At 38.6% G+C, this 16,349-nt stretch overlaps 1 protein-coding gene across 9 annotated transcripts in view; it reads right to left on the bottom strand.

The window, feature by feature from the left end:
• ANKS1B (ankyrin repeat and sterile alpha motif domain containing 1B) overlaps nt 1-16,349 on the bottom strand; it is a 397,467-nt gene that overhangs the window by 152,362 nt on the left and 228,756 nt on the right. For all 9 annotated transcript variants that reach the window (XM_085047083.1, XM_085047078.1, XM_085047079.1 and 6 more), the window contains one exon: nt 6,657-6,755. In XM_085047083.1, the coding sequence (XP_084903209.1) occupies nt 6,657-6,755 (99 nt within the window). The remainder of the gene's footprint in view (nt 1-6,656; nt 6,756-16,349) is intronic.

Below are 16,349 nucleotides of genomic sequence, written 5' to 3' on the forward strand. Positions count from 1 at the left end.
CAAGTCATGACAGTGTTTCAAATATTAACTGCTCATAAATAGGGGCACTATTGTTCTTCCACAGGCACTGCTAGTAGTTCATTCAGTTGTTTTGAGAACAATACCAATGTTAGCTCTTTCATTGCAGAAGATTTTCATGTGCCGACTGTGGAAAAGGCTAGGAATTGAAGCCCATAGGATTTAGAGAAAAAGAAATGTTTAAGAAAATGTGATTAAAAAAAAGTATGGAAGAAGATACAACCCATAAGAGATTTCCCTCCTAGGTCCTATTGATCTAACCAGTATCACTTCCTTTGAAATGAATAGAAAGCAGAATCCAAAAAGAGCTGTTTCTCATAATAAAATAGCAATGTCAAGTAGTATCCTAATGGGTTGGGAAATCCCTCATGAGAGACCATCTGTACAATAGATTTTTTAAAAATGTATATCACTGCTATATCTATACAGCATTTTACATTAGGATGAAAGGTACTTGAGTTTTTTGTCTCTGAAAGCTGGTCAAATAAACACAAATAAAGCTTCAAAGTAATCACAAATGCACCAGAAACATCAAGGTAAATTCAGTAGCATGGACTAATACCTGTTTTCTCTGATCTTCTCAGACAGATGGGGAATTAATGCTATGTTCTCCAAAGGTAATATCACTATCTGGTGGAGCTTAACAGTGTGTGTATCAAAATCAAGCTCTTTATGTGCTGCAAAAGGAGGATGAGATTACTTGACTTTCATACCTTTTTAAATGATGGCTATGATTACAGTGAATTTATGCTTGTGTTCCTTTGGAACAAAAATCTTTTTTAGCAAGTATATAATGCTTTCTTCTATACTGCTGGCCCACTCAAGAGATTTAAGCAGCATTTTTGGGAACTTCTATGAAACAGTCAACTACCTAGCTAAGAAATTTTAGATTATTGTAATGATATCAGTTCTTTTTTGTTTCCTGTCTCTGTGAGTTTTCTGTTATATATTATGCACTTTACAAACATGGTTAGTTGGCGTCATGTTGTTGGAAGAGGAGATCCTTCCTCCTCTGGAGTGTTGGAGGAAAATGCTCAGAAGAATGACACTTCTGAAGCCTAGAGAGCCTGGCTGGCACAGGGGCACCACATGGAGCTGTGCCTGCAGTTCCTGGGCAGAAACTGAGCCTGCAGCCAGGGGCTGAAGGGCAGCTTTCACATGGGATGGGCACAAAGCACGAAGGGCCTGAGAAGACTTTGCAAGTGCTGCTGTTGAGAAAGGCACTGAGTGAAAATAGGGTCTGCCTGCAGAGACACAGTGGGTGAGGAAGAACTGTATGTAAACCTTTTGGTTTTCTATCCCGTCTAACCTGTCATGAATTTTAAAAGTTAACTATTCAAGCTTGTGTTCTATTAATGTTTGGCTTTGATTTCCACTAATCAAAAGCCTTCTGTCTTCTTGTGGAGCTTGCTAGAAAAAGACAGTACAGGCACATTCACTTCACAGCGTTGCCTGACTCAGGATCTTGCCTCTATGGCACATCCAGAATACCCCTAACTGTGTTCAGTGTTTCCTGCCTAAGATTGTCAGAATTGCAAAAGGCATCCATTCTGTAGTTTTTTCAGTTGGAATCTGTCTTCCAAATTTAAAGAAAAATAGATGCACACATGGGGGGTTTTGTGTTTGTTTTCTTTTTTTTCCCTGGAGAAGTGTAAACAGTTCGATATCCAGAAGAGTGATGTCCTAGTTCTTCATCAGATACAATGTGTGGGACAAGGGAATAACAGTTGTCATTCAGTGATAGTGTATGCAACAGTTCAGGACATATCCATTGCATAAAATGTAATCTTAAGAAGATTTAAACCTGAAATTTATGGACTAAGTGGAAGTTATGGCCTTTGATCTCACAAAAAAATTTTAAGCCAAATCCTTGAGGTTGTCATCCTAGTCTGGTTTCCAAAAAGAGGGAATAGCATTTCTTGTCATATAGCATATTTCCTTGCATGCTGACTATTCTCAGAGCAGCCTGTAGATACTGTGGAGTCAGTCACAAACAAGAAAGTATAAAAGAAGCAGGAAGGTAAGTAAGACATACTGTATGCCAGTGGTGGCAAGACCAGCAGCATGCAACTGTTATCTCCATGACACAGATAAATGACAGCATGTCATGTCTAGAGTGGGTCACTGACAGGCTCTGTTAGGAAGGAAAATGTTTGTGATACTGATTTCATCAGGCAGTTTTGAAGCACATACTAGAAAGGACATTTGATCTACAGGACCAGTCTGAAGCTAGTCTGAAGTACACACCTTGAACTGTAGCTTGCATTAACTGCTTTTACTGATTCATTCCTATTGTGCTGCATTACTTAAATAACATAGACTACCCATTTGAACTTGAGACTTGAAAAATTAATGTGTTATGCTGGATGCTAACGCTTTTTTCCTGTCCTTATGGTTAAAGGTCTTGCAAGTGCTGCAATGAGCATGTGAGTGGCCTCTCTTCAAACCAGGAAAGTAATTCCCAGAGGCATTAAAAGCAGGGGAAATGGCAGAGTAGAAAGCACTTTATTTGAATCCTGTTTTTCATCTTCACTTCCAGCAGACCAGAAACAAGGAATCACAGTCAGAAAGGGTCATGGACATTATGCAGCATCTCCCAGCTTGGAAACTGTCTTAGAAATGGAAGTGCTAAATGGGAGGTAATTAAACACCAGGATTGAAATCAGCTTGCTGAGCTCTGGGGTGCCTAAGCCAATAGCAGTATAGCAACAGCAAACACATGATGTGATCTTTCTCTGTTACATACACAGCATAGTTACTGAGCACATGCACAGTTGTTCTGTTCTCCTAAATGCCAGACTTGCTGGGCTTGCACAGGAGTGCTACATATGAGTAATAAGTCCAGCACTTTTTGGAAGCAGAGCTTTATCACTCTAACACCACCACTTGCAGACAGGATGTGCTCGTAGTCTGCTCAAATCCTACTTCTTGTCTAGTTCTGCAAAGCACCCAAGAAAAGAGGATGGCTGCCTGCACAGCACTGCTGTTCCCAAACCTGCTGTGTGCTGAGACCTCTCTGTGCAGGAAGGAACAAGTGCTTCAAGAATAGCTCTGAAGCCAGGAGAAAGCTGCTCTCAGCTAACATCTTTCTTCCATCTGTCAAATGAGAGCATGTGTTCCCATTATATGCTGGGAGAAGGAGCCATACACTGAGCATCCCACACAAAACCAATCCTTTTTCTCAGCTAAATTCTGAGATAAGCTAGGATAATTGTCATTAAAAAAGAAAGAGGAACCCACTTGCACATAGGTTTGGGATGCTGAAACAGCTTGACAATGCTCCTTATGTTTTCTATGTAACTTAAGTCTGACTAAAATTTTATGCCATGACTGCTATTATTTTCTTAGTCAATTAAGCATACCCTGCACACAGTTCTTTACTCAGTATTATTTCTTTTCCTCAAGGTATTTGCAACTTCAGTATCTATTTATATGTTGTCTCCACTTCTTAAAGTATCTCAACTTGCTTTTAATAAAAATACAAAATCCTTCTCCAAACCTCTATTGATTTCATTTTTTCATGCAAAAATCTTAAATGCAATATTAAACTCTGCTATGAAATTTGCTTTAGATATGTATAAAATATACTTCCATTTCAAGAATTAATTTTGCAAATGATATTTCTATCTGACTGTCTTAACCTTGTATTATTAAAATAAGCCATTAAGTGCTCTAGATAATATTAATGTGAAACTTGAATAACTTAAATTACATTGGTACAAGATGAGAATTAGAGCTACAAGCTCTAATCCAACAAAAATAAAGGGTATTTTGGAAAGAAGAATTCAACTGAAAGGTTTCAACCCTATCTTCCTGCTAGTGAATATACCAGTTTTCCCTCCTATGTAATGTTCCTCTCAAATACAAAATATCGCGGGAAAAAATTTTGAGAAATCCAGGTAAACATACCTTTTTATACAAGTTAAACACTGCATAAGAGACTACAATGCTTAATTAATCTATATTTGGCCAAAATGTGGGTAATTTTCCCTATTTAAACCTATTTCAAGCTCAAGAGAATGGTTCCTAATCAGGATACTGGTGTTTGACATCTAGAAATCCATCATTCTTTAGGAAGGCAGCAATTATGAGTAAAAAAGACAGCCTTTCTTTTCAGCTACTAAATACCTGCTGCATTTCCAGGCTTCAGAGATGAATATTTATCAGAATAACAAAAAGAGCTTTAAAAAAAGTTATTTTAAAACCTTGGCCATAGATTTGCTGCCTAATTTTTACCCTCTAAACTTATTCAGTGCTGCCTGGGGCTTTGAGGAAGTGTTGTTCAATAAGTGTTTTTTAAAGCACTTAATTTCCACCTCAAAATATGAGCTAAAAAGTATCTCAAGACAGGAAACATTATTAGTAAAACTAAAAATAACCTCACTAGCAAGGTCATTAAGTAATAAAACACAAGGAGTCATCAAGATTTAAATGCAATGAGGAACAGAAAAGAGGTACATGTTCAAAACAAACAAACTAAAAGAATTTTTGTCTAATGAGATTCAAATTAGTGAGACTCCAATTATGGTTTGAGGTCTTAATATATTTAGATGGTATGCACTATTTTGAATGCATTATGATAGAGCTGAACTTATCAACACACAAATAGATATACAGCAATGTTTCATGGCTTGTTGCAGGATGTGAAAGTGTTTTATGGCTTTAGCAAGCTTTTGTGAATACAAGGGTGGGTTACATTAGATAAAACTTCCAATTATCCCAGTTTTTGGGCCCTATAACTATTCTGCCTTCAAAAGAACTCATGTTTATATAGGAAATTATGTATTTTTACTATGTAAGCTCTCTTACATTGCTGAGTCATTTACGCGGAAAAATGTGATGCACAGCTTCAGCTTGCAACTGCCTTTGTTTTGGTGTAACATCCTTGCATCAAAGACATGTTAAAAATGTGGTCCTTAGGGACTGCTTTTTTAGCTCAACAGGGCAGATGCTAAAAACTATCTCACCATTATTCAGCCCATGGTTCAACCCATCCTGTGTTACTTAATTATCTCTGGTTCAGAATTCTTCCGAGTAACTGCATAACCATCTGGTTCTCAACTAGTTTCAAGCATTCCTCTAGATCTCAATTCTGTCCTCCTTTCTCACATTAACAGATTTTAAAAGGGCTGTGGCTGTAGTTTTATAAAATAATCTGGTCTCAGCATTAGTAAATGCTCCCAAAGCAGACAATATTAGCAATTTCTTCATAAACACCAGGCACTGAGTGCAGATAGCACTAATATGATGATATATTAACAATAGATTCATTAATTTTGAGGAATATAAACAAGAACACATGAAAGCTGATCTTTCTAAGAAGTATGAAGAAACGGAATAAATATATTATCACCTATGAGTTCTGCTAAAGACTACAAAAATTTTGCTTGAATGATAGCACTGCTGAAAAACTCATAAATTCATGGATAAACCTTTAATATCTTTTGTAATTCATCAAATGCTACTTTTAATACCCTACTTCTTGTACCATTTATCTAATTTCTCTCATATGGTATGTGGAAAACTATTATCTTTAATGATTGGTGTTTCCATGCACAGCTCATATTGCAGTACATATGGATTGACTAACACCTGCAGACACAGAAATTGCTTCACAACTTTTGTTTTTCCTGTAAAAAAGAAACCCTTGTGCTCTTTTACAAGTCATCCATCCAGTGAGCCTTGATGCATCAAAAAGCCTTCTCCAACAATGTCAGCTTCATGCTCGAAACTGAAAAGTCCTCTAATAACTGTTGTCATTTTCCAGTATTATGAAACTTCAAGTGGACTAATCTCTATTTACCTCGATTATTTCACACATGCTGCTACCAGAACACTCAGTGCACTTTACACTTGGTTTTATTCCTGCCCTAGTATTTTGCCCGAAGTATCAGCATCACATGTGACAGCCTTCTGAGCCTTACTGGTGTCTGCTATTTGTCATTCATTCTCCTTATAACCTTTTCCAAATTCAAGTAGTAATTTTCCATGCTAGGTCCACTATCTCTCACTGGAATGGTAGTAGAAGCCTCCAGTGATGTATTCTGGTATGCATAATATTCTATCACTGATTTTAAAATCTATAGTTTAAATTGGCTAGCACTAAAAATGATTGGAAAAGTGACTGCAAATTTTTCTGTCAGCCGCTGGGAAGCAAAGTTCATATACATAGCAGAAAATTAAATATGAAAGCTGCAGGAAGTCTCTGTATCTCACATGAAAGGCAGGTATTAGGAAAACAATGTTTCCTCCAATGCTTTTAAGAATAGTTATATAACGGGCAAAGTATTTCCAGGGCAACTGCTATGTAAGGACAGACAATCTGGGATTCATGGGCAGCCTTATTTACACATATGTAATGGCAGTCTATAAACAGGCTGAAAGACCAAAAACAATTCAAATCAATTCTAAATAGCCATCACTTCAAATTACAGGTTTTACTTTCCTTTCCTTTGTCAGTTACATCTATACAAATGGAGTCCAATGCAATGATATTATTTCATGTCATATTTGCATATGCAAAAACCATGTCTACAAAACCTGTAAAGTTATGTCTATCTCCATTTAAAAAGGTATTTTAAATAATGTGAAAGCCGCAGGGGTTCATTCCCCCACTTGTAAAATAACAGAAACTATACCTTTGGGAGAAGCTGGATTGCTTGGAGTATTCTCTGTCTGTGCCCAGAGTTAAGGATTCCTATTTCCAAGAGATCCTGGTCCTCCATCACGTTGCTTCCCTAAAAACGGGGGAAAAAAAGGTGGAATAAAAATGAAAAACTTAACAGATGCCTTCAATAGCCTGAAACAGGCCCTTCTGTCACATTTAAAAGAGAACACTGCTTAACTTATAGCATCTGACAAGAATAATAAATTACTGATGATTGCATTCATTTTCACAATGGAAATATATGGTGGATGGAGCTTGAACCCATGGACATTTACTATACTGCTGGCAGCACTGCCACTGGAGAAATTGTAGCTCTTACTCAAGCCAAATACCAGATGTGAACACTCTTTCATTTGACTGGAACCAAGGACATGACTATAAAAATGTTCAGAAACTCTCCATATTTCCAATTCATCTCCTACCTCACCTAGCTATATACGATGCTCATTTTTCTCCAGACTGAAAAAAATCCAACACAGAAGAGATGAGGAGAGTGGATGAAGATAAAATTATTTAGTTCATTGATAGTAAAATGACGAAGAAAGAAACTAGTACCAACAAACCCTATGCACTCCCCATCCCCCTAAATTTCACTGTACCACTTCAATCCTAACTTGTCACTGCATTTATCTTCCTGCTTGTGGGCAGGTCAAATAGTTCCAGACATTCAAATAGCTGAAAAGAACCATCTGTTCAAATAATTCACAAAATAATTGCCCAGAAAAGTTCATTAAATAAATCTCCACAATTCAAGCATCTCTTCTTAGGAGTTGCTAGCAGTAGGAGCTACACAAACAGGATAATACAATTCCTAAATTCAATGAGTCTGACACCACATAGTAAGTTCAGCATTTGAAGGTCCATGACCTAACGAGCTGGCAGTGACTATTGGAGGGAGCCACTGGAGGCACAACAGTGGCTCAAAAGGCAAATTGCAGCCAGGGATACCAAGTCAGGATTGTTGGCAATCCTGTATTCTTTTTTTACCTCTTCATTTCAGACAAAAACTCAGTTTTGGGTTTTTTTGTTGTTGTTGTTGGGGTTTTTTTTAAATTTTATTTTTAAAAAGCTTCTAACTATTACAGCTGAAAACAAAACCTGAAAAAACAGATGATCTCTTAGCCCAGTTGGAGTCTCGTGGCACTATATGGCTAGAAGCAAGTCTTCATGTGAGCAAATCCATGAACACTTCATCTCTACCTTTCCATTTGGCCTGCTGCTTCTGACTTAGCACAGCTCTTAAGAAGCAGCAAAATGAAAAGCAAATAGGCAGATAACAGAACATGCTTGAATACTTTGCTGAGGCAGGGCTTAACAAAGGATTTTACTTCTTTCTGAATATAAAACCTCCTGGCCCAAAGCAGCATGGATTTCTTTCAAAAATCACACTAGAATATGTAACACTTCCCCCTGTTCATCTGCTAAATCTTCAATTTTTTCAGATGGACTGATTAGTTTACAGGTGTACCCTGGAGGACTCTCATGTGCTAGTCCACAGAGTGCCCTGCAAAATCTAGCTGATGTCTTTTTAAGGGAATGACGGAAGACTTTCAAAGCCATTATATTTTAAATCATATTTTACAGTAAGTGGTATGATTTAAGACTACAAGTCAGCAAATCATACCCTGAAACAACCTGTGTGCAGCATGCAGAACAGAGCAGGCAGAAACCTGCTCTGCAAGGAGAAGCTGCGCAACGATGCTGGTTTAAGCAGATCCCCTGGTGTAAGAGTGCATGCAGCATGGGCTGTACAAACAGTGATAGTAATGAGGTGGGGGCAACACCCCCTTCATCTCCCTGGTAAACACATAAAAAATATAATTTCCCCTTTCTGCCTTTCTCTTTTAAATAACCAAAAGGAGGATGTAAACTTACAGGAAAAAGTCTTGAAAAAAGCCATCCATTTTGGGCTGGATTCTCCAGCTGCTGGAAATAGCTAGCACAAATGGATTTAAGTAAACTGAGCCAACTGACAATCCAGTCCAAAACAAAGGCTTTACATTTGCATTCATTTTAATAAATGCATCTATTTTGTTTGCAGCTATTGCTTTCACCTAATTTCACTGTTTTTCAGATTTCACCTTCATTACTGCATGATGTTTACACACAATCATGGTGTACTCATCACTGTTTACTGGTGCCAGTAACCTTGGCATACAGCTTCAAATATTGCAATGTTTAAAACTCAAATAAACTAACAGGCATATGAAAAATCCCATATTTGCACGTAGTTGCTTCATAGCAGAGAAAGCATTATTTTATTAATTCTTTGCTATTGTTTTTTTCCTTATTTATTAATTAATGTATTTTTTCAAAGTATGTCAAGGTTACAAAAGCAAATAATTAAAAGTCAGGAAAGCCTGGAATTCACGTTGCCTCCTCTTTCCCAGTCTAATAAGGCAACAACCTTATTTTTCAGCGTGCCCAGGTTTTAGAGCTTTTCCTGTGTCAACATTAAGTGACAACAGTAGCAGACACTCATCCCTCCGGTCAAACTGGTTTTATTGTCTTGTGCCATGGAGCTAAAACTACTTTTCATGTTTCCACAAGAACAAACCAGGAAAATTTAGACCCTCAGTATAATCCACTACTGCTTAGTAAAGAGGAATAGACTCATAGCAGTAGAAAGCTGCTGTTTGGTTTGCAGAAATACCTGTGAAGAGAAAGAAACAGTCTATCTCCCTGGTATCTGCTCACATTGTCCCCTTAATCCTATTCCCTGTTTTGTTTTTTTTTAACCTGATTACTCCTCCTGTGCTCCCCCAGTCTCCTTCCATAGTCTCCTATATTGAGATTGGAGAAACCCTATCTCTTCTGCAGTGGAGTAGATACAAGGGGAGAAATTCTCTCCCTGCTCTTAGCTTCCATCTATTATAAACTGGACCAAAGGTAACCTCAATTAACTTTACAGAGATGACATGGTAAAGGTAATTAAAATGAATATGAATGCAAGATGGTCTTGTTACATTATTTCATCCTTAAAAATAGTTGAGCTACATTAGCTGAATCATTCACCAAAAAGAAATTATCCTAGTCGACACCTAGACAATTTGAGTCCAAAGATTTAACTTTTATATGCTTACATACAAAACAGGTCTTATAACAGGAAATATGGGACAGCAATCTCTACTGAGCTTATTATGCTTTCTATAATGAAAACATAAGAGACTTTGTGATATTGTAATTTCTGAAGTCTATAGGAAAACTTATTTGGAAGGAAAACTTGGAATTAAAGCCATAAGAATACATCAGAATTGCTTATACAAGGACAGATTCAGACCTAATTAATTTCATCTTACAGTGTTCAAAATCCTGTCTTACTAAAGCATAATAGTCTTATGAACTGGAAAGATCCTGCTTCTGAAGTTCCAGTTAGGAAAGAGTGTATCTGAAACCCTCCACCCCCCGGATTTTTGGTTCTGCACAACTCCCAGGACCCTGATCTTTTTCCCTGTAAGCACACACAGGAAGCCAATCTCCAGAGTAAGAAGGCAGTAGTTTCACAGAACAGTTGGGCTCCAGAACGAAGGAAAAACGACTCTGTATGTGGGAGACTGGAGGCATATGAAAAACAACATAATTTTAAACACCCAGAAATTTTGCCAAATTCTGAGATAGTTCCTATAAATAAGTTCAGGACAAAAAGCATACAGATACCTTATGATAAAAAGATGTAACTGGTATTTATTTGGGTTGTTCAATACAAAAACACCTGTGGCATTCTTCACCTAAATACAGCCTTTCCAAAAATTCTGGATTACACTTAAGCACCCATACGCATTCTACCTCCTGCAGGAACAAAAGAACTATGAAGATTTGACCCTGAAGATAATAAAATATGGTGATTAGAAGAACATAATAGAATGGCAGGCATGACTGCATGTTTCCCTTTCCTCCTTTTGTACCAATGTTTTTAATCTTCCTTCACATATTTTTTGTGCTGGAGAACTATCATGAAAAATTCTGATGTCTGGTTCTGTCACCTAAGTAAAATGGTACAGAAGCTTTAAAATAGCTGGAGGATGTATCACCAGACTTATCTGAACATTCAACCACTGAAGTTGGAAGAGATGAGCTGTGGGAACCAAAAAAACTGACTGGAAAAAAAAAAAGAGAGAACAAACTGATTTTGCATTTAAAGCTTTCTTTCTCCCCTGTAAAAGAAAAGGACTGTTACATAAGTAATAGAAGATCTGGAGGACTTTTGGCTATAGGCTGGCACTGCCAACTTAACCAGTTGTTACAGTGCTCATCTGTGTCAGCACAGGAGGAAAAGTGGTAAATGTGGTGCCTAAAGTTGTATAAGAGCTGCTGCTCAACAGACTGAGTTCAAGTCATTTTCTGTGCAGCCATTTTTGAGACAAAAGTCAGCTGGAGATACAAAGTGCTACTGGAGGCAGCAACAACTTCTGGTAAAGTTATACTTCTGATGTACTGGAAACTGGTTTGACAAAGAACAGGATTGGTGTGGGTCTGAGTTGTTTTGTTTTTCTCCCACCTAACCCTAATATCCTTCCAAACTGTATCCCCTTGAAATAGTTGACATCTAAACTGCCCTCTGGCTGGGAAGAAATTTAAGACATCTCACAGTGCAGTTAAGCACACACTGAATAACCAAGACTTTTCTTTTTCATAATCTAAATCATATGCCAAAAGGGTTGTTTTTTTCCAATACAACACACTTTCGCACAAGGTAAAAGAATTTATATCCTAGAGACTTGCAAGAAATGACTAGAGAAATATAGCTTTCAGTAATGACCATTGCTTCTTCTTAGTGCAAAAATTCAGGCAATGAATCACATGCTTAATTTCCAAACGAGAACTGGCAAATGACCAGAATTTAGCAAGCTTCATTATAAGTGAAAAGGTTGCCTCTCACTTGTATTTCCACTGTTAACATGGAAACAAGATTTGCAAGAATGATTACTGAGTTAAATGCCCAACTTGTACTTTCAGGTCAGAAAGATTGATCAGATTCCTGAAGATACTGCAGACATTATTTCATCTAAAAACCTGACAAGATTATGTTAGAAAAATCCCCTGCAGAAGCATGGAAATTTGTCTTAGGAGAAAGAGATTGCTTATAAAATGTTAGGAAGAAAGGACCAAGCAGGTTGCAAAATAATAATTTGACAACGTTCTTCCAAAATTAATTTGCTGTAAAACTACTGATACCAATTCTCAATCCTCACCTTGCTCTGTTGTCAGTCTTTACATTCATGACTTTTTTAGTAATTAGAAAGCCCACAAAACCAGAGAAAACTGGAAAAAAGTTTTCCATGTTAGTGTCATTTAGTCAGGAAATAATAACAAACTACTAGTGAAATGTTGACTAAAAGAACAAAAGCCATTTCCCTCATAGATAAGGGTGGGGTGATTGCATTTCTGTGTACAAATTTGAAACCTGCATGAAAAGTGGTGATGTAAGCAGGGCCAGTTTAAAAAGGAATCCCAACAGACCTGAGACCCACATGACTTAATTTTTAAAGATCTCTCTCTGGTTCACATTCAGCTCTTCCAGAAATGAACCTGAAGCAACCAGTGCCATCAAAAGCTTTTCAAATATTGACATTCAAACGATCGTATAGTCACAGACCTTTCACACGACAGGAACAGTTAATTAAAGTATAGTGGTAATTAAACAATACTGATAGCTGGGACAAGAATCCTTGTAGGAAGAATTTCTGCTATTTTTATCCTTCCTCCTTGTAGCACTGATTCGTTACAACCAACACAATTGTCACACACAAATTAGCTGCACAGGTAAGGTGGCAATTGAAAAAATTAGCTCTGATGTCACACTTGGCCCATTTAATTATTAGTGCTGTGGACCCAATTCTGTCTACCTATTTAGTCATAACAATTCAATAATATAATTATTAATACTTACCTAAATTACATCTTAATGTCTTGAATGCATATTGTGAAGGTAATTTCACTTCATTTGAGTAATGAAAATTCCAGAGAGCCTATATTGTACCATTATTCAGATTACTTGCTATAAATGTTGCTTATCTTAGATGCTAAATTTCTCAAAGGACCCACTTTAAAAATCAATATTACTGTGAGCTGATTAACAGACTTATAAATTCTCAGAAAAATATTCCTTTTTCCAATAACTGTCTAAGGCTGTGGAGTGCAGGAAGGGGCAAAGATGATCTTTACAGGCATAACAAAAATGTTGAATACCTACTCTGCATGTAAGATGGAGTTTTAACCAGCTAACACTGGATTTTGTAATAAATGAGGTGATAAGAAAATAACAAAGTAACTTCTGTAATAAAATAAGGTGACGATTGCAGCCAACATGCCTTCACTAAGAGCAAATTGTGCCTGAAAAATCAGGTGGCCTTCTGCAATGTGGTCACAGCTCCAGTGGATGAGGGAAAACTGATGTCCTCTATCTGGATTGTGCAAAGCATTTGACACTGTCCCACACAACATTCTTGTCTCTAAACTGGAGACATGGACTTGACAGATGTGCCTCTCAGTGGGTGAGGGATTGGCTGGATGGTTGCATTCGAAGAGCTGTGGTCAGTGGCTCGACATCCAAGGGGAGAGCAGGGAGAGTGGTGTCCTCAGGGATTGGCGCTGGGACTGGCACTGCTTAACATCTTTGCCAGCACCATGGACAGCAGCATTGAGCACACCCTCAGCAAGTCTGTCGACAACGCAGCCCACATGGGGGAAAGTGATGCCATCCAGAGGGACCTCGACAGGCTTGAGAGGTGGGCTCATGTGCACCTCATGAAGTTCAACAAGGCCAAGGGCAAGGCCCTGACCGTGGGTCAGGGAAATCTCAAGCACAAACACAGGCTGGGCAGAGAAGGGATTGAGAGCAGCCCTGAGGAGAAGAGTTTGCTTGAAATGACCTGGCAATGTGCACTCACAACCCAGAAAGCCAACTATATCCTGGGCTGCATCAAAAGGATTGTGGTCAGCAGGTCAAGGAAGGTGATTCTGCCCCTCTACTCCGCTGCCATGAGACACCCACCTGGAGTGTTGCAGCCAGCTCTGAAGCCCTTAGCATAAGAAGGACATGGATCTCTAGTCCAGAGGAGGGTCATGAATATGATCACAGGGCTGGAATAACTCTTCCATCAAAGCAAGTTGAGAGAGTTAGGATTGTTCAGCCTGGAGAAGAACTATGCCATTTTTAAGGTCCCTTCCAACCCAACCTATTTTAGAATTCTGTAATTCTTTGATTCTACAAAATGTAAAACCTGAATTCACCTCTCAGTGTCTTACAGAAGTATTTCCTTCCCAATATTTTTATCAACCCTAGTCATGTTTTTTAAAATGTGACCCACCCAAATAACCCCAGAGAGCACAACATGCAGAGTCAAAGATTCTGTGGCAGGATCCACATCTTAAAAGCAGGTTATTCCCAGAAAGGGCCTGTCAAATAGCAGCAAGGAAAACATGCCTAAGAAAATATGTAAGCTTTCACATACTTACACCCTACAGTTATGACAGACATCTTCAAGCACTTATTTACCTCCTGCCTGCAACTGAACTCTGCTCACACTGGTGGTTTTTACCTTTTTCTGCCTGGTGTTCAAGCTCTCTGCTCTGAGCAGACAGAGCAGCTAGGAAACCATGTCAGTCCTCTGTGGGAGTCTAGAAGTAGATCCTCCTCTGAGATGCCATTAGAGCTTGATCTGGTAGGAAGTCTCAGAGCATGCCCAAGGTAGAAACGGGAGCATGCCATGAATTGGCTGCTTCTCTTTCTTAAAATGTGTTGGAAGGAGGAAGAAGGGCTCAATTTTTCTGTCTCATAGCACAGCCCACCTGTTAGAGGATTCATGCAGAAGGTGGGAGATCAGATTTACCTGTTTTTCTGATACTCAAATTTCCTAAAAAGAGAGTAAACTATGCTACACTGATAGGAAAGGGCACTCTGGGGTTGGGGAGGAATTGTTCATTGGTCCTGCTGATATTAAATTGCTGTGAGGTTTAGTCAGTAGACCAGAAAGGAATATTATCCTTTAGACCAGTGACAGCTGGCTGTGGTAAATCAATCTTATTTGCTGTTTCTAGAAACGTTTCTAGTTTAGATCTACTGACTGCCCCCCAAAAAAAAAAAAAAACAAACCCAAAAAAAACCAAACCAGAAAAAAAGCTAAGAATTCATTACTTTCTATTTCTTTCAACCAAGTATCCTAACTTTTAAGCTACAGGCTCATGCTTCTGTTGTAATTTGTAAAAAAACAATGAATCAGATGTCTTTATCCAAAGGGATGACTTGCATGTCAAGATCCAGGGAGCAGGACAGGAAACCCAGCCTCCAAATAGTGTCTAATGTGGAGATGCAAAGGGAGGCAAAACTTTCAGATATAACCCTGGAACATCTCACTGGCTTCCTCTGCTTAGCATTGCAAACCCCTTTTCTACTTGCCTTTCTCTTCCTGTTAAGTTATGCAGAATCTTGTTTGCCTAATTCAGTCGTAGACATCCTGCACCCAGAAACAGGAACTCTACAGTCAAACATTGCGATGCTCACAAATCACTGCAACTCACTGTGCTTTTACCATGGTCCCGGAGGCCTCACTTGGCTGTTTTTTCAGTCCACCCTGTGTGCTGCAAAATGAAGGCACTGCACAATTTTCAGGTGCCCAAACCATTTCCAGCACCTAGCTGCTAGTAACTGGAGGTTGTTAGGTTGACCGAAACTGCTGTTTTTTTTTTAAATACTACTAAATATAATAAAATATGAAGCAGCTCCCAAAAATTAGAAATACTGGAAAACAAATGGTGTTTTCTATGCACCACTGATTTGTTATGTTTAAATGTAATTCACAGTCCACCATGCTGCTTTTGATATGTAGTTGTGCAGCAAGGGTAAAAGGTAAGAGACATTGTAAGCCAATAAGAAACTAGAATATACCACCTTTCTCTAGCTAAAAATTAGTGTATTTAGTTTGCCTGCCAAATATAGTTGTTATATTGAGAACTATTTTAACATATTCTTACAGATTTTGTTTGCTAAGGCAACCACAAAGGATAGCAGGATTGAATAAGGTTTTGTCATCTCCCACTGCACACATCTGATATCTTTTACATCTGATTTCTCTTATACAAACCTCTGTGATTTATTTCCACAGGACGTACTGAGATATTACTAGCCCAGTCTCTAAGGCCCAAGAGGTAAGTGGAGATGGTCTCCATTTTCTTCAAACCCTTTCTAAAAATAAGAGAACATTTGATTAAGGGTTGACATTTTTCTTTTCTTCCTTTGCTTGTTCTTGTAATTCATTTCACATGGGAAGTGGGCTGTGTTTTTCTTATCCCTTCCAACTCAGCAGCCAGGAGAGGCTGGCTTTGCAGGCCCACTCCCGTCACCACGGCAACCAGCGGATCGCTGTGATGCGATCCCATGCACTTCATGTCCCTGCACAGCGCTATTGTTCTCCAGGAACCATTTGGGAGAGGCATGGCCATATTCCCACAAAGGAGGGTTGATTATTGTTCCACTGGTCACCCTGTGCAAGGTGCATGGGCTGGTGCATAACCTTAGGATGGGCTTCACCTCCCGTGCAGTGATTTCAGGAATGACTGGCTTGCACCATGAAGCTTATGTTCAAGCAGACCCTGCTCCTCAGAAACATTGCAGGCAATCTGAATTGAGGCTGCAGTTCAGCAGCATCAGTGTGACCATGCTAGG

The sequence above is a fragment of the Lichenostomus cassidix genome, chromosome 1Aa, assembly GCF_008360975.1.
Source record: "Lichenostomus cassidix isolate B80296 chromosome 1Aa, HeHo_3.0, whole genome shotgun sequence".
In the NCBI taxonomy this organism is placed as follows: Eukaryota; Metazoa; Chordata; class Aves; order Passeriformes; family Meliphagidae; genus Lichenostomus; species Lichenostomus cassidix.